Consider the following 24,362-nt stretch of genomic DNA (forward strand, 5'->3'; position numbering starts at 1 on the left):
TAAACAACAAGTGCTCCACAGAGCTGCCCAGCCAGAGACTTACACCTGTATCTTGCGGTCTAATTTTCAGGCGATTTGTTCCTATAGCCATGGGCAGGTTACTAAACCTTTCTGAGTCTTGGTTCCCCCATTTAAAAAAAAAAAAGTACAATTCAGTATTATCACGAATTAGCCATCTTTATACTCCCCCCTCCCCAACTTTCGGGCATGGACACACACATCTGTAATCCCAATGGCTCCAGAGGCTGGGACAGGAGGATTGTGAGTTCAAAGCCAGCCTCAGCAATGGCGAGGTGCTAAGCAACTCAGTGAGACCCTGTCTCTAAATAAAATACAAAATAAGGCTGAGGATGTGGCTCAGTGGTTGAGTGCCCCTGAGTTCAATTTCCAGTACCCTCCAAAACCAAAACAAACAAACAACAAAAACCCCAAACTGCTAGACCAAATATTTTACTAAAATTCATCTGGTGGCAAAAAACTTTAACTTACAGTAGTCTTTAAGCTTTTTTTTTTTTTTTAAATTTTAATCCCACTAGTTTAATTGTATTAGTTTTGATGTTTTACTGCAGAAACGGTGATGTGTTTGATCACTATGGGAGTTTCAGGAAGAACACAGAAGATATATTCTATTTTCTTTCTTAAATCTGAAAATATCTGAATTCTGATATGCACTTGATTCCCACAGTTTCATTTAAGGAATTTTGACCCCATAACTTAATTTAATTTCTTTCTTCCTATTTTTTTTTTTTTTGGTACAAGGGATTGAGCTCAGGGACACTCGACCACTGAGCCACATCCCCAGCCTTATTTTGTATTTTATTTAGAGACAGGGTCTCACTGAGTTGCTTAGTGTCTTGCCATTACTGAGGCTGGCTTTGAACTCATGGTCCTCCTATCTCAGCCTCCTGAGCTGTTGGGATTACAGATGTGCCACCGTGCCCAGCTTGACCTATACCTTTTTTTCAGGGTCTTTCTGCTTAGAATATGCTCCCCCCCCCAAATCTCTCTGAAAAACACCCACAAACATTTAAAATGTCATCAGGAATGTATGAATAAAGGAAAAAAATCAATTTATCTTGCTACCAAGAGTTAGGAAGTTGGTTTCTCTATATAGCTGGTACAATAAAAATTTATTTACCAACAAAGGTCTTTTGATGCAAGAGCTGAGAGCAATGGTGAACCAAACTGCCTGAAGACTTTACCCTTTATCCTCACAACTTGCTAAGCCAGCAGACCCGAGAAACTGCAGTTGGTGCAGAACGACAGAAGCAGGTTCCATGAAATTGTTGGTGAAAGGAGAAAAAAAACAAATCTCACTGGACACTTTCCTCAACATTTAGAAACAGGCATTTCACAAACTGACTTGGACGGACCTGGGCAGTCTCCCCTCCAGGGACTCTAGATAGGTTCTAAATTAAGTTGAATTTTTTATATTGTTTTAAGAAAACACTTTTAGAAGGAGCTTACATATACACAGTGTTTCCCATTGAAAAGAAAAATAAACACTCCTCCACTGGATTGGAAGTCAAAACAAAATAATCCCAGCTGCTTAAGACCCTAGAAAGTCAATCAAACTGCCAAACAATAGTGATGCTGACTGTGAGAAATTTTCTAAGGAGAGGCAGGAAGGATCTGGTGCTGGGGTGGCTGGGGTGGAGTGGAGGGGAGTCAGGGATAGTCCTATTTTTTGGAAGGTATGACAAAATTTAATGTCTAAGTTCTCTGATCTGATTTGCCTCTGAAACTCCTGCAGTCTTCACAAAAAACACCACGAAAAGATTCCATGCTGTGGTATCAGGCAGCCTTGGAGTTCAAATCTGACTGTATCACTTAGAAGCTGTGTGACTAAGAGGAGGAAATGAACTTCTCTGGGCCTTTATTACTTCAATGAGATTAAAACAGGGTTATATCATAGGATAGATAAGTGGTGTCAATGATTCCACAAAATAAAATGCTTCTAACATGCTTCTTCAAGGTTTTGTAGTGATAGGCATCCAACAATGAGGAATTCTTTTAAAAGCCGAGAGGGGACACAAGAGACATCATGGCACAGCTTATATAGAATTCCTCTTGTCCTCTCCAGCCTTCCACTAAGGAGGGGACAAAAATGACAGAGTCTAGTACTGGAAGTGAAATGAAAAAGACAAGGGGGCAAAAAAAAAAGAAAGAAAGAAACAATGACTCTGGAGTCACGCAGGCTTGGTTTTGAATCTTTGCCCATGTCCCTTAAAAGAAGCAGGGCAAAGGGCAAGTCTCTGCCACTCCCTGGGCCTCAGTTTCCCAAACAGTGAAAGAGAGATAAACTGAAGCTTAAATAAGATTATGCACAAAAAGAACAATCTGATACACAGAAGGACCTCAGGACACCAATTCCCCCACCCCTAGGCCTTTGAGGAACTCTAAACAGCCTTCCCTGACCCTCTTAAATATTAACTCCCAAGTTTTCAAAGTCCCCTCTCTTTAGAATTGAGATTAGAACAACTCGTGAAGCATTTAATATTTATTCTGAAAAGTTTCTTGGGGATAGGGACAAATACTTACTTAATCCTAACCACTTCCTTAGCATCTCAACAGCCACCAGTTGATATTTCAGTGAAATCTTTCTTTCTATACATCAGTGGTTTCTGGATGAGTGCCCTTGGGGGAGGATTAGGCTCCTGATGACAAAGAGCCACTTGCCCTGTTTTCCACAGGGACCCTGAGTTGTGCTGGGATGCCCCCTGTGTCCTCTCTGCACTTTACATGGGGATTTTCGCAGGGTGGTTCTTAGACATCTCAGGCCTGGGGTCCCAGCTCTGGGCTAGAGTTGACACAGCTGCAGGCAGTGGGCCTCCAGGGGAGCCGGAGAGAGAGGCTGCTGAGAAGGCCGGTTTCAGGAGGTCAGCTTCGCCACAGGAAGCTGCCAAATTTTCACCCTTCAGGAGCCAGAGGGGCACCCTTTGTCATTAAAATGCATTCCCAACTAAATCTGAGGGAAAGCGGCCCTAAAGTAATTGATCTGTTTAGGGAGGGCTCTAAAACCTTAAATTGGTGGCAGGCAATAGGGTGTGCAGTTAGGGAGGTTTTAAAACAGCTTTGTCTTTAGATTCCTTAACAAACTTGGAAGGTTTTCTCCCCGCCATTTCAGGGATGGAGGAACAGATGATCAGAGAGGTTCAGGACCTTGCCTGGGGTCCCACATCAGGAATCCAGTTTTAGGTTTGGGCCTACAGCCTCCAGGGCCGTCTCTGCTGACCTGTAGTGGTGTGTAGTTTGCATTGCTTGCTCACTGGTTCATTCATTCACTTCTTCAATGAACACTGAATAATAAGTATCCCTAAGACCATCTACAAAGGTGTTAAATGTTGTTATCTCTGGAACAAGGATGACATGTGTGTCACATTTTACCCTTCTGGATTATCTGAATGCCAACGAGCATCATTCCTTTTATAATTAGCAAAATATTATTGCTCATAAACTCATTAAGATACTTTATCTTTTTCTTTTATTCTTTTCCCCCCTTTCTTTTTAAAGAAAGCATACCAAACTCTTTCAACCTTACTGCACTCTGATGTAGCAGGACCCATTCACGGTCCCTCACTAGTGCTAGACTCATGTCAGCACCAGCAGGTCCTTCAGTATATAGAAGTCCTTCTGGCTTGGGCTTGCAGGGGACAGGAGGAAGCAGGCAGGGGTTAGCTATAGGCCAGATGCAGTGGCTTCTCCCAGGACCCCAACCCTAAAGCAGACGACCAATAAGGACCTAGAACTTCCCTTTAGGCATGGGACACATTTAAAAACAATCTTTAGAGTGATACTCAGAGCAAGGCCCCAGGGAAGCAATTCCTAATGTCTCGAACCCCACAGGGAGCAGGAGCCCTGAGGTATAAAACTGAGCAGAGATCTATAGGCCAAAGTCCCCCCATCCCCATCTTCCCTGCACATCAGTAATGCAGAAGCACCTCAGCTTGCCCCAGAATTTGCAATAAAGCGACTGCTCTATTTCAGTTAATTAACAAAGGGAGAGATTAAGGACTTTAATCTCCTGCCTTCTCTTGTACCTGCAATGCTTATGTATAAAAAAGTATATATATATAATATTATATTTAATAAATATATATAACGTTTCTCCCATTCCTAATAAGCTAAAGAAAGCTATTGGCAGAGATAACTCTGACAGCACCACATGGCACTGATAAAACCAGAGTACCTTAGAAACTGCTCCATCATTGGCAAGATGGGGAAACTGAGGCCTGGAATAGAACAAGGACAAGTAGCCAATAAGCTACAGAGCTGGGCCTGGAACCCAGATCTCCTTTCTCTCAGCCAATGGTTCCTGTTTCCATACATTGTTTGGAACATGGGCACCAAATCACTGAAAAGAAAGTGCCATCCTCAGAGAGCACAGGGAATGGGCCCTGGAGGATCCTTTGGGTGTGGGTCATAGAGAAGGAAGGGCCTAAAGTCCTGTCAGAGGAGAGCCATGAAGGCCAAAGATCACTCTGGTGCTTGACAGCAGTGGAGTGTGGGAGAGGTCCTGGCTAGGGGATTGACTCTGTACCCAGAGGAGCTCAGGTGACTTTCACCATGTGGCCTTCCATACTTTTCCCAGGTCTGTGCCTGTTTATGGCCCAGGTTCCCAGGTTTAAGCAGGTTCCCAGTTCCAGTTTTTTTTTTTTTTCTTCACATTTTCTTTCTGTTCAAAGGACTCTTGGTTATTCTTGCCCATAGTAACCGCTGCCTGGCAGACTGTTCCTTCAGATCCAACTAGCACCTCCTCCAAGATGCATTTCCTAATTCCTTCAGGCAGCAGAGGCTTTATCCTGGGTAGGCTCCATCCTCCCTTATCACCTTGGGCTGTGAAATGAAGGCCTCTGATGAAGGCCTCTTGGAGTTTGCCTAAGTGCCTGGCAGCATGGGGTTGCTTTCACAGGTGGGCTCTGAAAGTTCTCTAGAGGAAGACTGCAGGTGCCTGGGAAAGGCATCAATATTTGCTAAACTACTTCTCTGTCCCAGGCACTGTGATGGGTGCTCATCAGGAGCTGGCTAATATATTGTCCACTTTATGCTTGAGGAAACAAGCTTGGAAAGACATGGAGATCTTTCCAAAGTCCTAAAGCAATAAAGCTTACATCTAATGCAGAGCTGACTGATTCCAGACCCCATGGACTCTGCCTTATACTTCTCCATATCTCTGCCTCCATTTCCAGAATCCTGTCTGAAACTCAGTACCGCATGGGCACTTATAAATAAATGTTTGCCATGTCAACATAACCTACAGTATTAATTGTAGGAAACAGTCTCATTTCTTCTGCTAGAATCAGGAAGTTTGGGGGCCATTAGAGTGATCCCAGGCTTCCTCATCTTCCTCAGAGGCTTGGATACCCTATAGAACATTTTTGCAAAGAAATGGATTGGCCTCTGTTGACCATAGGGCAAGCATCTTGGCCCAGGTGAACTCCGTCAGCCTGGAACTCTCCCACTGACCCCAAACTCACCTCCTCTCCTTAAAGAAAGCCAGGGCAGAGCCGAGAAAAAGAGCTGGTCACAGGCAGATCCATGCTGAAATGCAGTTGCTCTGTCTTAGCCAGCATTCAGCCCTGCCACTGCCTGGAGCTTCAAAGCCCTGTCTCCAGACTGTGTAAAAGTTCGGAACTTTATGTCAAGAGCTTTGTAATGTTGTGAACAACCAATAAAAAAAAAAAAAAAAAAAAAGTTCGGAACTTTCAAAGCTAGTGCTGGGCTTCAGATAGGACTCCTTCTCTCAGTTTTCTCGTTGTTAATGGGGACACTAATTCTGGTCTGGTAGGAAGGGTTGTAAGAATCCAATGAAGCAACAGGTGACAGTGCTGACACAGTCCCTGGCACACGTGGGAAGCCAGTCAGTGTTATTTGTATCTGGACTCCCCGTTGCCCTCCCTGCGGATCTTTGTATCTTCACCTGCTTGGAGCTCTACCTGATGCTTCTGTCGTGGTGTCTGTGCACTTCTGTCCGTGCACCTGCCTGCTGGAGTCTCTGTCGCCAAGAAGGAGGACAGCAACAGTCTCCCCGCACGCTCCTACAGAGCCTCTGACGCCAGGCAGGAGCAGGAGCTGGATTGCTCTAGCCCGCGGAGCCTCCTGGCGCCCGGCTGCCCGGGAGCCCACCGTGGTGCATGTGCACCGTGCATCGGGGCCCTCCGCCCCGCAGGCGGCCCAAGCAGGCATCCTCAACAAAAGGAAATAAAAGAAACAAACCCACAAAAGTTAGGAAGAGAGAGGGACTTACCGTTTGCTGCGACCCCCAGGCTGGCGGAGCCACTTTTAACTAAGAATGAATTAGGGACAAACTCTTCCTCAGAGTCTGAGTCCGGGGTTGGCTGGGCCACACCGTTGCCTAGCAACCGCCTCTGGCTCTCATTGGCCGGAGGGGAAGGGGGCGGGGAGGGGGACTGCTCAATAGGGGTTGAAGAAGCGGATGAACAATGCAAGGGAGCACCTGCGAACCACAAAGACAAACACAGACAGAAAAAAAAAAATAATGAAAATCGATTCGGAGGCACACGGGGAAGGGGAGGGAGCAAAATAAAACACGTATCAACAGGGGAGGAGGCTCCCGATACTGCGCGATCTACTGCACACGTGGCCTGGGCGGGGCTGCTACCTCCGCAGAGAGTTGGTGAACACTCCTTCAGAAGAGCAGGGTCCTGGCAAAAGTCTGTGCAGCTCACAAAGGGCACCTTAGAAACACTCTAGGGGAACCTTCCCTGGTTTGCCTGTTCTTTTTGAGACGCCCGGAACCCTGAGGTCTAATTCTGACCGGGCTATGTGATCCATCAAAACTGCTGCCCTCTCTGAGTCTCAATGTCTCTCCGGTAAAAAGAGCAGTCGGGACTGAGTGATCTCTCAGCCCCTGCAAACAGGCCCCGTCTGTGATGTCACCGAGCCTTAATGATGTTCTTATTAGAGAGTTTTTAATCCAACATGCCTGGAACAAGCTCTGGGCCTCATAAAAGGCAGTGAGAGTTGGAAAGAATGATTCAGGGCTCCCTTCCACCTATGGCATTGTTGAGAATTTCAACACACTAATGTTTTACTTTTCTAAGAATCTAACATTTTATGACTCTTGAAACCTCACACTAAAGAAACATTTGTTGAATAGAACTGTTTCAGGGATTTAACACACTAGGATTCTTAAGTTCTGAAAGTTGAATATGACAATATTCTATAATATTAGGACAATGCCATTGTGTGGGTTCCAGAACGGTGTCAGTAAAATCTGACTCCAGGGTTCTATTATGTCATGATTGGAAGGTCCTGGCTTCCTATCGTTCTATAGCAAACTCTAAACTCTTCAGAAGGAGGAGGTGATGGCCTGGGACAAGACTTTTGAGTTCAGGTAATTTGCAGTCTTGTCTGTGGCTGACCTTTCCACGTGTGCAATACATCGTCTACAAGAGAGGGAACACAAGCACAGACATATAAAAGTATACAGTACAAGACATCGCATCCACTTGGCAGCAAAGGCTGCTTATTTTCTCCCACCTTGATTGATAGAAGGTGCACAACATAATCGTATTCCATGTGGCTTTTCAGAGACTGACCCTTAGGAAGCATAATGCAGCCCAGATGTGCCATGGCATCCTAAAATTTGGCAGGACTCTAAGAGGGAGAGGTCATGAAGAGCTGCTGATTATTGGGGGCAAAAAAAAAAAGCGCTTTTCATATTTGGTCCACAAAAGAGACTCCCACTCAGTTCACAGTCACCAAATCTTGCAGGACTTTGCAGGTTCCGTGACCTTAATGTCCATCCCTGAACTTAACTGTGCATGACCACACTTTATAGAGTTGCTTTGTATGCCATTTAACTGCCTTATTTTAGAAGTTCAGTAAAGACAATTGAAAGACTAGGAATCAATGACCACAGTACAAGCTCTGAACAGCTTTTCCCTCCTGGATTTGGTTTCTTTACAAAAAAATTCAGGCTAAAATTCAATTGTTCAAACCAGTATTCTCAATTTATCTTGACACCTCTTATCAGCCAAACCTATCGACTGGAGCATTCCTTTCTTTGACCTTGTCTTCCATTCTAATATCATGTTTGCCCTGCTATATGTGCAATTATCTGCATACATAAAAGTATGCAGTGCATTTTTGGGGGTATGGTGCACTCTCGGAGTAGGCTTTAGAGTTCCACTGCAGCTTGTCTAGCTTCCTATTAGTTATATGATCTTGGGAAAATTACTTCTAGTTCCTTATTTATAAGTTGTCTACCCCCCTGTGCCCTGCCTGTTATATAGTTCCTGTGAGGACTAAAGATACTCTATGTGAGCACACACGGTGTGCATGAGCACGTGGGAGCCTGAGGTCAGTGCTCACCAAATGCTTATTAAATTGAACAAAGCCACCCCTCCAGGAACCCCTTTCACGACTCCCCTTCCCCTACAGAACTGAACGGTGAAAAGATTTTTGTCTACCAGGCTGTATTTATTAAGCAAACAAATACCCACTTCCTCATCTTTTATTAATCAAAGACATCTTATACTCTCCAATCAGAGCTTCTGATGAGCTTGAGATAACTAGGACCAGATCCTGCAGCATTGTTAGTTTTCAGACCAAACTAGGAAGCACTATATGCTGTTTCAGGGTGCCTGTGAAAGCCTCTTCCCCAGTAAAGCCGGGAAGCTTTAACAAGTAAAAAGTTCCTGCATTAAGTTGTTCCATGACAAACTTCAGAGACCCTGGGTTGAGCCCAGCCTGGCATTCTTCAGACCCCATGCCTGCCTTTTCTTCCTTCCATCCAATCTCCAGGTTTCTCCTCAGGATTGAGGGTTGCTCTGAATATTTATCACTAATATCTGAAGCCCCCAACCAGCTGCTAGGGACTTCACAAGTATAAGAAGTTTCTGTGAGATACAGAAATCATTGAAAACCCCTTATTTCCCTTCCTCTCATTTATTGGCATCTTCTATGTTCACTGATTTTCAAGGCAGAATGCACAGAATGATTTCCTAGAATTCAAAGAGAATAGTAGGAAATATTTATTTTTTAACTCATGATTTAAAAATTTCTATGTAGTTTGTGTTTTATGATAGACACACATCAATGCATGAACTCTTGGATGCATGCACTAAAATGCACCACTGTACCAATGCAGCATGTTCCCAGCAGGGCAGGGCTGCGCTGGGAGAAGGAGCTCTGGAGCCAACTGCTTGTGTTGGAAACTCAGGCCCTATACCTGCTTATGACCTTAGACAAATTATTTTTCCCTTTGTGCCTCAGTTTCCTCATCTTTATACTTTAGATTAGAAAAAAGAGCACCTACTCTTTTTTTGTGTGTGTGTTGCTCTGAGGATTAAAGGGATTACAACAAGCAACATGTTGAGAACAGTGTTTGGCAGCCAGTAAACACCCAACGAACATCAAACGTTGCTATGAAAACATGTATGGATAAAATGAAGGGGTGCTATGTTTTTCTTTTTTATTAGAATAGAAGATGATTGTAAAAGTATGGTGAACACTGCTTCACATCAGAGACATTTCCTAAACACTCACTGAAGGTGAGGGGACACAGAGAGAGACATAGCCCCAAAGTGCTGGTGGGAGGGAGAATGCATGCGGAGCTCTGAGCAAGGTGGGACATGTTGGAACAGCACGAAGCCCGGTGCTAGGGGAGGAGGGCTGTGGAGCTCATTTCAAATGAGGAACTGAGAAAGGCTTTATGGAGCCACGGGAGATTTCAATGGGGGAGCGATGGGGTTATGAGCATCCCCTGGCCGAGGGAAGAGTATAAAGCCCTTCCTTTCCCTGGTTTCAGCAATCGGCCCTTCCAATACCTCTCAGGTCTCATGTGTTACCATTACCTTCTCACCAAGTTCTGCTGAGACTTGCTGAGACACCTGGCTTGTTCTTGTTTCCAGAGACTCGTTGCTCTCGTTCTCTCACCCATGTTCACAGAGCTGTAAACTCTGTGTATTGAATCTATCTGAATGCTACTTCTGGGAGTGCAACTACAGTAGTGTTGCCTCTGAGCTTTTGCACACACTGTTCTTTTCCCCTGAAGCATTTCCTTTCCTCACTGCCACCTGGTAAGTCTTTTTAATTCCCAATCCTCAGAGTTTGATCTTAGGGTGCCTCCCCCAGGAAGGCCTCCCTGATGCCTCCCCGAAGAGGGGCTTCACCCCTCCACTGTATGCCCTCAAGTCCTCTGGATTCTCCCTATTGCAACTTTTCTCACTTTGTGGTATTTACTTCTGTGTCCTTCATGTGTCTGCCAGCTTAGTATCTTGCACATTGAAAGCACTAGTATGTATTTAAGAAGAAGAATACCTTGATTATCTACGTAAGAATGGTGAGACATGAACAGTTGGTTTAGGCCTTGAATATTAGGAGAAGGAAATCAGACTTTGACTGGGGAGCCTGGGAGGTTTTTTAAAGCAGGAAGGTGACAAGCCCAGGGTCATGCTTTAGAAGGATTGATTCTTTAAGCCTCAGGCATCTGCTCAATCACCCAGATTTGGTTCTGTCAGGCTGTTGAAAATCCAGATGACCTAGGTTCGCCTTTTGAATGAGGCCCAGATACATGGTCAGGCAGGCAAATAAGGGTGCCTGTTTCCTGGGGTTCAGGTGTGCCTTCCCATGTGTTCTGACTACCAGATGAGGGGAATCCAGTATTGTAGATGCTTCCATGTGTTTGTGGTAAGATGAGATGGGATAATTAGAGGCCCTGCTCCAACACCCCTGGAAGAGTAGAAGGAATTATCCAAGCTTTTTGAGGAGGGCACAGTAAGCCTGGATCTGCCTTATAGATAATAAGGACGGAGAAAGAAGACAACAAGGTGAGCCAGGGTGGACACCTGCATGGTTGGGGGTGGGGGTGGGGGCTCCAAAGGGCTCCAAACTGGGCTGGATGCTTTGTAAGATCTCTTCCTCACAATACCAGTATGGGTAGGAAAACCCATCCCCATTTTCAAGGTCAAGAAAAGGAGGCTTAGAGAAGTAAAGGAACTTGTTTGTGGTTCTAGAGCCTAGAGAAGAACCCATAACTGTAATGCTCTTTCCATTGAATAGTGAGAATAACATTTTTCAACCGTGATTTAGATTTTCTACTAGGCTAGGGAGAGGAAGGGGCATGTCCTTTAGACAAACACAACCGAAGTAGAAAGATGGTGGATGATCTTCCTACTGGGCAGACCAGGGGTCAAAGCCCAGTTTCACTGCAGGTTGTATGATCTTGGATAAGTCATTTCTATGAGTCTCAATTTTCTCCTTTCAAAAATGGAACGACAGTGCTCACTGCAAAGAGCTGCTGAGGGACTGATGGTATTATGCTCAAAAAGAGCCCTGCAGTCGGCCTGTACATGGCAAAGGCTCAACCAATATTGTTTTCATCTGCCAGCTCTACAGTTGTAGATCTGACACAGACAGAACGTGGTGGTTTGGTGAAAGAAACAATGACAGATCTACATGCCTGCCAATGTCATTTTTATCAATATGTATCACGTGAGGATGTGGAAAAAACAAAACAACAATAACAACAACAACAACAACAACAACAAAACAGAGGAGCCAAGCACAGTGGTACAGGTCTATAATCCCAGAGACTTGAGAGACTGAAGAAGGAGAATTGCAAGTTTGAGGCTAGCCTCAGTAACTTCACAAGGCCCTAAGCAACTTAGTGAGACCTTGTCTCAAAAAATAGAAAGATTTGGGGTTGTAGCTTACTGGTAAAGTGCCCCTGAGCTCAATTCCCAATGCTGATAGATAGATGGATAGATAGATGGAGTGAGTTAGGGAGACAGCTGTGTATAGGACAAGAAAGTCCTAGAATCTGCAGGAATAATTTCAGCGACCTATACCTCTCTGTGAATAAATGGTAGCTAAATGGTAGCTTTCCTTGCATTTAAAACCTATCCTATAACAAGAGCAGGCCAATTCTCAAAGAATGCTATTTCCTAGCATTCTGGATTCTGAGCATATGTTTAGGATATGCCACGAGACTAAAAGTGTGAAAGGCTAGTTGAAGGACAAGTCAAAGAAAGACTATTAACAAAATGCACTTTTTTTTTTTTTTTAACACTTTGCTCAGCAGTCCTGAGAAATGTGTGTGAATGCTAAGTGGAACTGTATTGATCTATGTTAAACCCCATCTAGGCTTTGGCAGGGGAATTTGGGTGTGCACACACAATGGAAAGTGAGTCCCCATCAGTAAAGCAGAGGACTAGCTGTGGGCTGCCACAGAGGCAATTACCTGGGTTATTGCAGGTGCTTTCTAATAACTGCTTTAACTGGCAGTCCTGTGACTTAGAAACCTTTATGTGAAATGTCTACTCCAGTTCTCAGTCATTACTCAATAAATGAAACCCAGCAACCACACCAAAGCAGATCCTCAGACTTACACAGGTTCCTCCTGTCCTTGGGGCACTGACCCGATGGATTCGTCCATCCTGTGAAAGCTGGTGTGTTTCATCTTCTCAGCCTTCTTTCCAGAACCATTTCAGCCCCTCACCTAAAACCCAATGCGTTCCTTCTCTCCTCACGCACCAGCGCAGGCGATCACATTGCTTGGTTAGATAAGTAAAATGATATCAGTTCTGAGGAGGGGCGAGAACATGAAGAAAACTGAGATGTCCTACTGATTCAGAAATTTTGGGCTGATGGAGATCAGCAACTCTATTTTGATGGTTTCATGTTCTGCTTTGTATTCCAATGAGTTAGGTTCACACCGACTCTTTGAACAGAATATCCTGCCGTACAGGGATCAAGTACTGCTCATCTCTGTTCCGGCCTGGCTCAGGGTCTCAAATCAACAAAGAGTCACAAAACTATTTTCCCTAATTACTTGAAATTGATTGGAATCTATTCCTGCAAAATATTTCAGAGAGCTGGAAATCTGAAAATCTAGAGTGATCCAACATTCTGGTTTGTCAGGGATAGCCCCAATTTACCCCTATTATTCTGCACTGACAATAACAGTCCCCCCTTCTACTGTAAAAACATCTTGATTTGGACAATTCATTACAAGTCCGCCCTGTTTTAGGGTAGTACAGATTCAGTTCCACATCAGAGGTGGGTTCTCAGTAGCCATGGAAATGGGGGTCAGGGGATCCAAATGGACGCAGGGTCAACAAAGTTCCTCATGATCATGGGTAGGTCCTCCTCTCTCTCTGTTGGACTAGTATTCCCTAAGGTCCTTTTGTGGTCCAACATTCTGCAAGATGGGAGTAACAGAGGTCTACACCTGAAGATCTTGTTCTGAGGATTAAGGGGAAAAATGTAGGACATAAAGGACTTCAGCTAGGAGAGTCAGATACCTCCAGCATAGTGGATGCTCATAAAATGTTTATTGAAGGAATAAATTTGCATAAGAGTATAGGGGAAAAAAAGATTGCCAAAAATGAAAAACAAGGCCTTTGTAATGATTATCATAATGATTATGGGAAAATTTGAATTTTAATGTTTTTCTACATTGAAAATCTTTTACAATGGATATATGTAGTTCTATATATCTACATGTATAATTATACATATATACATATATATATATATATATTATTTTTTTTTTTGTATAGGGAGGATTGAACTCAAGGCCTCTTGCATGCTAGGCAAGTGCTCTACCACTGAGTTACAATCCAAGCCCCTATCATTTTTATACTTTTAAAAGTTATTTTTTATGGTTTGGATATAGGTGTCCCCTGAAAGCTCATGTGTGAGACAATGCAGGAATGTTCAGAAGTAAAATGATGAGATTATGAGAGCTGTAATTTATCAGTGGATTAATCCATTTGGTGGATTAACAATTCGAATGGATTAATGGGTGGCAACTGCAGGCAGGAAGGGTGAGCCTGGAGGAAGTAGGTCACTGGGGTGTGCTCCTGGGGGTCACATCATGCCTGCCTCCTTGCACTGGAACTCTCTGTGCTCTCTGGTTGTCATGAAGTGAGCAGCTTTCTTCTACCACATCCTTCCACCATGGGTTCTGCCTCACCTCAGGCCCAGAGCTGTGGAGTCAGCCAACCATGAGCTGAACCTCTGAAACAGTGAGCCAAAATAAGCTTTTCCTTCTCTAAGTTGTTCTTGTCAGGTCTTTTGGTCACAGTGATCAAAAGCTGACTAAAACATTATTTTTAAAACTGACGGATAAAATATGTGTGAAAATATTTGGCATCTAGTAGGTGCTAAAAGAGATGTTGGTCTTAAGTACAAACATGATTTTATGCATTGATGCTAGTTGTTTAACTAAATATAAACTGATTTTTAAACAATTCCACTTCTAGGAATTCACACAAAACTTGATTTTTTTTTTTTTTTGGGTAGTATTGGGGATTTAACTCAGGAGCACTTTACCACTGAGCTACAACCAGATCTTTTAATTTTTTATTTGGAGACAGGGTCTTGCTAAGTAGCCCAGGCTGGCTTTGAACTTGAAATCTTCCTGACTCATCCTCCTGAGCTGCTAGGATTACAGACATGTGCCACCATGTCTAGCAAAAATTTTGATCTTTCAAAAGATTTTCTTTGGAGGATACACATCACAATATGATTTGAGGTAGTAAAAAGTAAAAATTTTAAAAAATGTTTAAAAGGTTACACATCTTTAATTTTAAAAAGTAAATGCTTTCAATTAGATAAACTAAAGCACAGCAATACAATGCTAAAATGAAAAAACAGTGTTATGGAGAACAGGATACAAACAAACCATGGTACAAAACTGTTTGAAAAGTACTTCTGGGGCTGTGGCTCAGTGGTAGAGCTCTTGCCTAGCACGTGTGAGGCACTGGGTTCGATTTTAAGCATCACCTATAAATAAATAAAATAAAGATCTATCAACAACTAAAAAAAAATTTTAAAAAAGCACTTCAAACTTTATTTAAGTGAATACATGTACAATGTGTATGTACAAAAATGTTAGTACCAGTTACCTTAGAGCGGTAGAATTGTGAATAAAAATTTAATCTTTATATTCTAAATTTTCTAATTTTTTAAAGGAAGAAATGTGATGATGAGATTTGAAAAAAACAAACAATAAAAATTATTGTAAAAAGAAGAAAATATCGAAAGCCCGGAAGACAGCTCCTGCTTGGGGCCTCTATTGGGATGAGCTGGAAAGAACCGCAGCCTACAGGGTCCAAACTCACCCCCTTGTCCAGCCTAGTAAATCTTGTGGGTCTTACTCCCCCAGCTCGGCAGCTCCCACTAAGTCAACTCTCCTCGACAATGGTTATTTTCAGAAGCAGACCCGGGGCCATCTGTCTCTGTGACTTATGCTGGGAAAATGGTCTCTGGAAAACAGGACGCAGTAAATTTCTCAGGCTCAGGTCATTTGATCTCTAGCTCTCCTCCTTACAGGTTTCTCTGGGACTTGAAAACATTAAAAAAAATATATATATATATATATATATATATATATATATATATATATATATATATATATATATATATATATATATATATATATAAGCATTCATGCTGAACAGAGCTCTGCTTTTACCTGCTTCCCTGGGGAAGCCAGGTCACTGGTGTTCCTCCTCCTCTGCAACCAGAAGAGAGCCCCTCCAACTGTCTGGTCTTCACATGGGATGGCCTGCCCACTAGTCTGCGTGTTTGACAGACATATTCAATGAGGACATTCCTTGATTTATTTTTTATAATATTCAATTTATTGGGATATAATTCACATACAAGTCACCCATTTAAAGTGTACAAATTAATGGTGTTCAGTATTTTCAAAGAGTAGTGCAACCATGGCTCCAATCAATTTTAGAACATTTTCATCACTGCCTCCCCAAAACCCCATGCTCACTGGCAGTCACTCCCCAGAACCCCACCTCCTGCAGGCCTGGACAGTCACGAATCTCCTTTCTGTCTCTATGGATTTACCTATTCCAGACATTTCATATATATAGGATCATATGATACATGCTCTTTTATGTCTGACTTCTTTCACTTTACATAATGTTTTCAAGGTTCACCCTTGCTAAAGCATCGATCAGGACTTTGTTTCAATTTATGGCCAAATAACATTGCAGTATATGGATATACCACATTTTACTTATTCATTTATCAAACTTGGGTTGTTTTCACTTCTTGGTTAGTATCAAGGCTGCTACAAACATTTGTGTACGATTTTTTTGTATGGGAATGCATTTTTATTTTTCTCGGTCTCAGGGTTCCAATTTCTTTACACCCTCACCAACATTTGTTATCATCTAAGTTAGTGATTACAGCTTTTCCAGTGAGTGTAAAGTGGTATCTCATTGTGGTTTAATTTGCATTTCCCTGAAGGCTAATGAGGTAGAGCATCTTTCATGCACGTATTAACCACTTTTGTATCTTCTTTGAAGAAATATCTGTTCAGATCCTTCATCCATTTTAAAAATTGAGGTGTAGCCTTTGATTATAATCCTCAAACATTTATTTTATGCCTACTTTGCCAGGCAGCATTCTAAGCATGACTGTTGGACCCTTTGCCCTCAGAAACTCACATTTTAGTGAAGGAGAAAAATTGATAAACAAGAAAACAAATACCTGCATAGAAGATCTAGTGGGGGAAATGCTATGAAGAAAAGTCAAGTGGGTGTGGGGGCTGAGGTAATGGAATGGGTGTGCTATTATAAATAAGGTGGTCAGGGAGGCCTCTCTGAGGTCAGGAGGTAACAGAGGAGGTGAAGGAGTCAGCCATACAAACATCTGGAAGCCTCTGCTTTCCAGGTAGGGGTCCAGCAATGCCAAAGCCTCTGCAGTAGGATCAAGTTCATTTGAGAGACATCAAGGAAGCTAAAGGCTGGAGAAGCATAACAAGGAGAGTGCTAGGAAATGAGCCCTGAGATGTTGTCAGGGGCCAGATTATAGATGAGCAAAACCTGCAGACTAGAACCTTTATGCATATGTATTCATATGAGCCAATTCCCTAAGGAAGTGGACTGGTCTTAGTCATCTCTGTGTGTCCACTGCACATCAATGAAATTTACATGTGATGAGCACCTACTACTTATTATATTTTACTGAAATCCTAACGAAATCAGTATGTACATGTGAATAGCATTTACTCTATAGTTTGCACAGGAGTTTCACATCTATCATCTCGTTTGATCCTTACCACATCTGAGTGGGGTAATGGTCATCACCCTCATGTTGCAGATAGATAAACCAAGGAGAGGTGATGTGATCTATGGAGGGACAACCAACTTGTAGGGTGCTATGTGGGACTCCAATCCAGGGAGGAGCAGCAAATAAGATCTGGATTTAAAACTGATAATTGTGACTTGACACAGATGGTTTCATGTTTTAGAACCCTGGGATCTCAGGATCTGGGCCTACCTTCCAGGGATTCCTTGAAAAGGAAATCAATGAGTGCATGTGTAGCATACAGCAGGTGCTCAAGAGTGAGAGCTGTCTTCCAACTCCCTTGAAGGTCATACACTGAGGCAGCCTGTGTGTGCAGTCCTGACTAGGCACCTATCAGGATACCTAGACACAGTCCCCTGGAGGGACACCCAGCCTCATGGGTGAAGGTGACAGAAATGCTGTACTTTATTATAAGAGAGGCAGTGAAGCCAGCGGAGCAGGCAGAGGTGAGGGAGGTACTGGGATCAGAGAGGAGGTGAACAAGGGGCCTGCAGAGCTCCAAGGGTTAGTGCTGACAACCTTTCCCAGAAGCTGCCTCCAGAGGGGTTTAAGATGGGCCGTCAAGGCCTCAGGAGGCTTGGCTGGGTCTGTCTGTGGAGGGCCACCTTCTGTGGGATGTGGAGAAGGAAGGCACAAGGCAAGCTGGATTATCTCTGACTGTCAAGATCTGCTGGCGAACGTGACCAAGGAGCGACTAAAATTGATGGCTTTGAACATTCTGGTTCCAGAGAGCTTTCTTCAACAGGGAGGCCTGGACTCTGCACTTTTGCACTCAGATTTGATTAAGAAAGTCTCCCAAACAGCTGTTTAAAGTCATTTATTACTTCCTGGGGCTGTGTCTCTCTCTATTTTTCCCCCACACTCAATTTATACAGCTGCAAAACTCTAGGACCCAAGATCAAGGATGAGTGTAATGGAATCATCAGGCTCCCTTCTACTCAGATATTGGAGGGAGAGTGGGGGTACTAGGTACAGATAAAAGTAGCAAGAGACAGGGAGCTCCAGAGAGAAAAGAGCCACTTGCTGGAGGGCAGGGAGGTCATGGAGATTAATTTAGTGTCCAACACTATGGAAAACCCTTTATATAAATTATTTCAATTAATTCTTACATCCTCTGAAAGGATGTTAGGCTCCAAATGACAGATTCGGATTTGAGGTTTCAATGAGGTCACCCAGCTGGTGAGTGCCAGGCTGAGCTCTGGACATTGTTCTGTTGGACCCCAAGCCCACACTTTCCCACTAAAATAACCTGAACAGACCATAGCAATAAGTGTAAGAATGTATGTTTGTAAATTCATGGGTTTACCTCCCTGATCTTCCATCAGCTGTGAGAAGAGGGCAATTAGGTTCAAAATTAAGCCACTTACTCAAAGCCACAAAATAGTGAGATGTGGAGCAGGGCTTCAAAGCCAGGCCACTGGAGCCCACAGCTGCAATTCTTTCCAGGGCCTCATTCTGTCTTTCATAAGGTCTTGGAGTGGGAGTTAGGGATTAGTGTAACCAATGAACTGGGAAAAAACCAACCAGGAAATAAAAAGCATGTAAAGCCAAGCCTGTGCTGTGTATTTATCATTTGTGGAGTTTTTCTAAATAACTATAATATTTCAATTAAAAAAAATTTAAAAAATAACAGAAAGCCATGTGGCATGAATGCAAGCATAACGGGGAGAGGCATTTCCCTCCAACAGCTTTTCCCTGGCAAATGCCTTGATTTGAAACAGCTTCCTCTGAATGTACTCGTGCCACAGCTTCTTGCTCTCGTTAAATTTAAACAAAGCTTCTTGCAACTTTTTTTGGGAGAAAATATAACCATCATAAAGGCCAAGGTTCCAGAAACCTCTTCTGTTGCTCTAGAAAACCAAGGTGGGGAGAGTGGACGGGGGCAAAATGACTGGGGATCTGTCCCACAGAGACTTCATCTCACCCAGGCTTGGCACTTCCTCTGAGGGAGGTTCTCAAAGGAGGAGGCATTGGGGAGATTGATGGTACAAATTTGAGGGAAATCAGATTTGCTTTTAATCCTGAACTGTACTCTACACCCAAAGGAACCTTTGTGATGATAGGAGAAGTAAAAGGAGCAGCCATTAACCACGTGCCTTGTGTGGTCAGGCACAGGACCCAGAACCTAATGTGTGCTTTCCCACACAAACTCCACGTAAGTATCACTCTCTTACTCAACAAATATTAGCTGAATTTAATAAACAACAAAAATGTACTGCCTCCCAGTTCTGGAGGCTAGAAGTCCCAAAGTCTGGGTTGTTAGCAGGGCCACCCTCTCAGTTGCTGGCAACTTTGGCTTTCCTTGGCTTACATCACTCCAGTATCTGACTCTGCCATCCCATGATGTTCTCCTAGTGTGTCCCTGTCTTCATGTAGTCGTCTTCTGGAAAGGCTGCCAGTCAAATTGGATTAGGTTCCTGCCCTACTCCAATAGGACCTCATCTTAACTGATTCCAACTCCAATGACCGTATTTCCAGATATGGGTCACGTTTTCAAGTACTGGAGGTTAGGACTTCCAGGGGTGAGGGATGGAGGAGGATAATCCAACCCATAATACTAACACTGCGGTGTGGTGCTTCTAGCACAGAAACCACCTCCTCCAGTTGAGTAAGTTGGTATAGGGGCCAAGTGATTTATTCAAGATCTGTGGTAGTAAATCACAAATCCAGATCTAAGCCAAGCACCCATATTGATGGGTGCCAGCATGGGATTCCCTTAGCTGGTGTTTTTTATATAGAAAGAACTTTCACATATGATATCACACTTAGTCCTTGATACCTCTATGAGATAGGTATCATTCTTATTTTCCTGATAAAGAAAATGAACTCTAGAAAGAAAGGTTAGTCAGTTCATGAGAGGAAGAAAAGGACTGAAGAAAAGGACCAAAATGGTGGCTAGACTTTCTACCTATCCTTTTTCTGCAACCTCATCCAGGAGATGGAAGGGTTTGTGGTAGGAGAACTGGCCACCAGAACTGGAGCCAGAGGCCAACACAATTGGCTAATGAAACAGTCTGATCCTAAGTCTTCCTGGGGAGGCTGCTCACCCTGACTGAGGGTACTGGATTGAAAAAGGAATAAGGACTTGACTATTTGTTTCTTTTAACCAAAAGGCTCAGCTGGAATCAGAGGAATTTAGATATCAGAGGCTAATGGCATTCAATACGCCTAAGCTCAGGAGTTCAGATCTAGCCCCACTTCTTGGATGGCAAAGCCTGATTTTTGCTAACATAATAAAATTTCTTGCTTTCTGGAGGGCAAGGCCCTGGAAGAAGCTTCTTGACATTTCTTGGGCAGATCTTGAGAAAGAGCATTCCTGTGACTTTGGAGTTGGCACACATGGACTGCATTTGCCTCGGATTTCACGTGGTTTGGAAAATGAGGGGAGAGGTGCCTGCAGGGTAGGAAATGCATTTAGGATGTTCCTGTGTGCCAAGAACACAGAGTTCAGTGGTTCGAGAGGCTGTTGTGTGTGTGCAGGGTGGCTCTATGTAGTTGTCACAGGACCCTGGGCTAACCAGAGGTGAGTACCAGTCACTTGGTAAAGAAAGTCAAGCATCTTTCTGGAGTGTCCTACACCTAGATCCTGCCCTGGGAAGTTCTCAGCAATCCTATTCAGAATTCCAACTAGCACCCCAATGAAGCTATGGAGAGCAACAGGACTGGGTCCCCACATGCCTTTGACAAGTGCCCCCTTTGTGGCCAAGCAAACCCAGCATAGGCAATTGCCCCATAACACCATAAAGGTGAGGAGAACAGAGGAAGCTCTGAAGACTTAAGGTTCAGCAGCACCTTCATAGAGAAAGTGAGGCTGAAGCAGAAGCCTGCAGCTGAGCTCAGAGGTGACCAGGCTACCGAGGCATTGTGGGCATGTGTGGGCTGGGCATGCGGGTGCATGTGTGTGATGTACCACACCTGTGTGCAAGGGGTGGGCTGATGAGTGTCTCAGGCAGAAAGAGCTGGCCAAGACCCACAGGTAGAAAAGAGTACAGTACTGCTAGGGAAACGAGAGGACTAAGTGTCCCATGAGTCAGGAGTAGAGGTAGACAAAATGACACAGAGATGAGTGGAGAGGCAAAGTGTGGATCCTATGAGGGCTTCTCCTAGAACCCAGGGCCTGTCCCTACTCCCTGGGCTCTAGACCCAGTGTCTAGGCTGTGCTACTTGAACTGAGTCATGAAACTTTTCTGGGTCTCTTAAGCTAGAAATTACCATGGTTACACAGGCTACCTTCTAAGCTCTCTTAAAGCTCCAATATAACAGTATCAAGACTGATTCGTGCTAGTCTACAAATTCCTCATATCAGTCTCTGAGTCACTCTTTATTACCCCCCTCCATTTAGCAGATGAGAGGAGAGAAGTTCAAAGAAGGTTAAGTGACTGCGTTCTACAAATCTATGATTTTGTGAAAGAAACCGCTCTTGGGCTTTCTACGGAAATAACTGAGTCCTGTGCTCTTAGAGGAATTCTATTTAGAGAAGAGAGAAAATGATTTGTTAATGACAACAACAACAACAGTGATGATAACAGCTACTATTGATTGGGTACTTTCTCTTTGCTGGACGTAGTACCACAGTGCGTAAAGACAGGCATCCATTTTTAATCCTCACAAAAGTCTTAGGAGGCTGAGATGTCTACTGTCCCCACTTCAGAGATGAGGAAGCTTGGGCTTACAGTGATCAATCAGCTTGATTAAGGTCACAACGTCAAGCTGAGCAGGGAAAGGACTGGAGGTGGCCCCAGGTGGCTGACCATCCATAGCCTAAGCATTGAAAGACTTTTCTGGGAAGTTTAAAAAGAAGAAGGCTCTTCCAGCACAACTTGGAGGTTTACACATGAGGAAATTGAAGCCTGGAAAGGTGATGGAATGAGCCCCAGGTCCTACCATAGGCAGCAGAATTGGCTTTGCAGTATGAATTTCAATAACAGAAACAGTATTGAGTGGCAGCCTAGCAGAGTGGCTAGACCATGACCCCTAAAGCCACCTGCCTGAGTTTGAATCCACTGCTGCCACCTACAAGCAGTACAACCCTGGACAAGGCCTTTCAGTTCTCTCGGCCTGGGTTTCTATGGAATAGGGATAAGAGTAGTACCTACATCACAGGGTTGGACAAGGTTTAGGGTTTAGGCCTGGAAGCTCTACCAAGCATTTGTAATCACTTGTTAAACTGTTCTGTGCCAGAAATGATGCTTGATGTTCTTTATTTGAATCTCAGATTGGAAAGGGATTATCATGCCTATATCCAGACAGAAACCAACTTAGAACGACGAATAGCCTGTCTAAAGTCACACCTCCTGGGAGCTACCGAAGCTGAATTGGAATCCATGATCATCTGATCCCCAAACCACAGTAACCTCTCCCTCATGTATGCAGCTTTGCAAAGAGCACTGACACCCAGCACCACATTACTATGAAGTATTTTGCCTGTTTTTGATGTTTATATCTTAAAATGATGGGTGTGGGGGGGAGGGGGACATTGACAAGCAAGAAAGCACAGCCACAAGTGGGATTCATGACTGCATTCAGTATTATCTGTTATTCTACAATAGAAACGTGATTATTTTATAAGGATAATAACAACTCATCCTGTGTACAGAGCCCTCGGTGGCTCAGAAAACCCTTTCACATCCATTATCTCACTGCGTCCCCACAGTGGCCCTGCAGGTAGGGGAAGAGAGCTCATTCTATTATTGCCTGTTGTGGCAGCCACTCTTGGTTGCCTCCAGTACCCACTGCCCTCTCTGACATAAGCCCGGCTTTGCTCGCTAGCTGTTCCTCTTCATGTGTCTCAGTTGGTGGATCCTGACTGGAAAATGATGGCAGTTCCACTCTCTTTGGGGGAATGTGAACCACTGGCCAGTCTGACATGAGGAGAGACCTGGAGTTCCCTAGACATTGAACCATCTGGACACAGTGCTTGAGATGGCAATAATGGAAGCCAAGACATTAAGTCTGAGCTTTGATGAACATGCCTGGAATTGCTCTGCCTCAGGACTTCTTGCTGAGATCATAAATGTCCACGTTAATAATAATGGTGGCAGCCAGTTTGAGTTGCTGTCTTGTATAAGGCATCCTAATCTGCCCTACCTCACTGCAGACGGTCTTCCTAAAAACCCACTCCCACTACTTTTACTTTTCATGCTTATTTTCTTATGCTAAATATGATCTTGCTGAAATCTTTTACAAGCAAACTACAGTTCAGTTTCTTGGGGTCCCTTTCAATAGACAAGAGCACCTCCGGCATTCCCAGTGTTTGTCCATGGACAGGACTTACCAGAAGGTGGGCATGAAGGGACCCCAACCACGAGAATCCTGTGTAGTGATGCCAAGGCTGTTTCTTCAACTGTACCGGGGTTATAGTGATTTATAAATCATTATCAATAAAGCAGGGAAAGGTTGGTGTCCTCAGTTCCCTCAAAAGATAATCACTTCCCTTAATCAGTAAGAAGCCCAGGTTCTTCTGTTGGGCAGAAGAACTTCATGCCAGGCATGAAGAACCAGTGGCAAGCATCCTATTCTTGCAGGACTTCTCATCTAACAAGGTAGAAATTGTTGGAGGCCTTGCCTCATTTCAGCCCCAAGCCTACTAAGGGCTGTGGCTTCTTTGGAAAACTATTGGCTGAGAGCATTTCTATTCTTCAGGGACAATGCCAGAGTCTCAGGTCCTGCTCACCTGGATTCCTCTTTCCTGTCTGCTTCTAAGATTGCCAAGTGGATGATACCAAGTATAAACCAACTTCCTCCCTGAGGGTCCCCTGTAACCAGTCTGGGTACAACAGTGTTGCAAGTGGTCAAGTGGAAATCTTGTCCTCCAGCCATCCTCACACCCCTCCCTGATGAGCTTGTACCTTGAGGCACACACATGTCCTGGGGATGGCTCTTCTTCTTGCTAACTTTCCACACAGTTGTAATGTTCCACAATCCAACCAGGCCTCAGCTCATGCACTTCCCTAGGAGGGGCTCAGTTAAAGTGCAACAGATGGCTCTCTGTTTCAGAAACGATGTCCTGATGCCCAGGGACATAGCCTAGACCCTATAGTGCCCATGGTGTTAAATCCCTGCTCTTCCTCTTTGGAAGTTCACTATCCCCCATGTTACTCTGATGAAGCCTTGGGGATCAGCCTACTTTAACAACAGACCTGAGGACTGTCCTTTGGCCTTCTGCATAGTCTCCATGGCTGCTCTTACAGTGACTGACCCATAATGTTCTGGTTCTGAGGAACTAGATCCCTGGGACCTCTTTTGGCCTCTGGCCTTTGTTGGACTATTCCTTTGAC

General features: G+C 43.9%; 1 protein-coding gene across 17 annotated transcripts in view; it reads right to left on the reverse strand.

Moving 5' to 3' along the window:
- Tenm4 (teneurin transmembrane protein 4) overlaps positions 1 to 24,362 on the reverse strand; it is a 2,824,428-nt gene that overhangs the window by 278,926 nt on the left and 2,521,140 nt on the right. For 16 of the 17 annotated variants that reach the window (XM_078046757.1, XM_078046770.1, XM_078046771.1 and 13 more), the window contains one exon: positions 6,248 to 6,457. The exons of the other annotated variant lie outside the window; for it this stretch is intronic. In XM_078046757.1, the coding sequence (XP_077902883.1) occupies positions 6,248 to 6,457 (210 nt within the window). The remainder of the gene's footprint in view (positions 1 to 6,247; positions 6,458 to 24,362) is intronic. 17 annotated transcript variants of the gene reach the window in all.

Source organism: Ictidomys tridecemlineatus, chromosome 4, assembly GCF_052094955.1.
Source record: "Ictidomys tridecemlineatus isolate mIctTri1 chromosome 4, mIctTri1.hap1, whole genome shotgun sequence".
In the NCBI taxonomy this organism is placed as follows: domain Eukaryota; kingdom Metazoa; phylum Chordata; class Mammalia; order Rodentia; family Sciuridae; genus Ictidomys; species Ictidomys tridecemlineatus.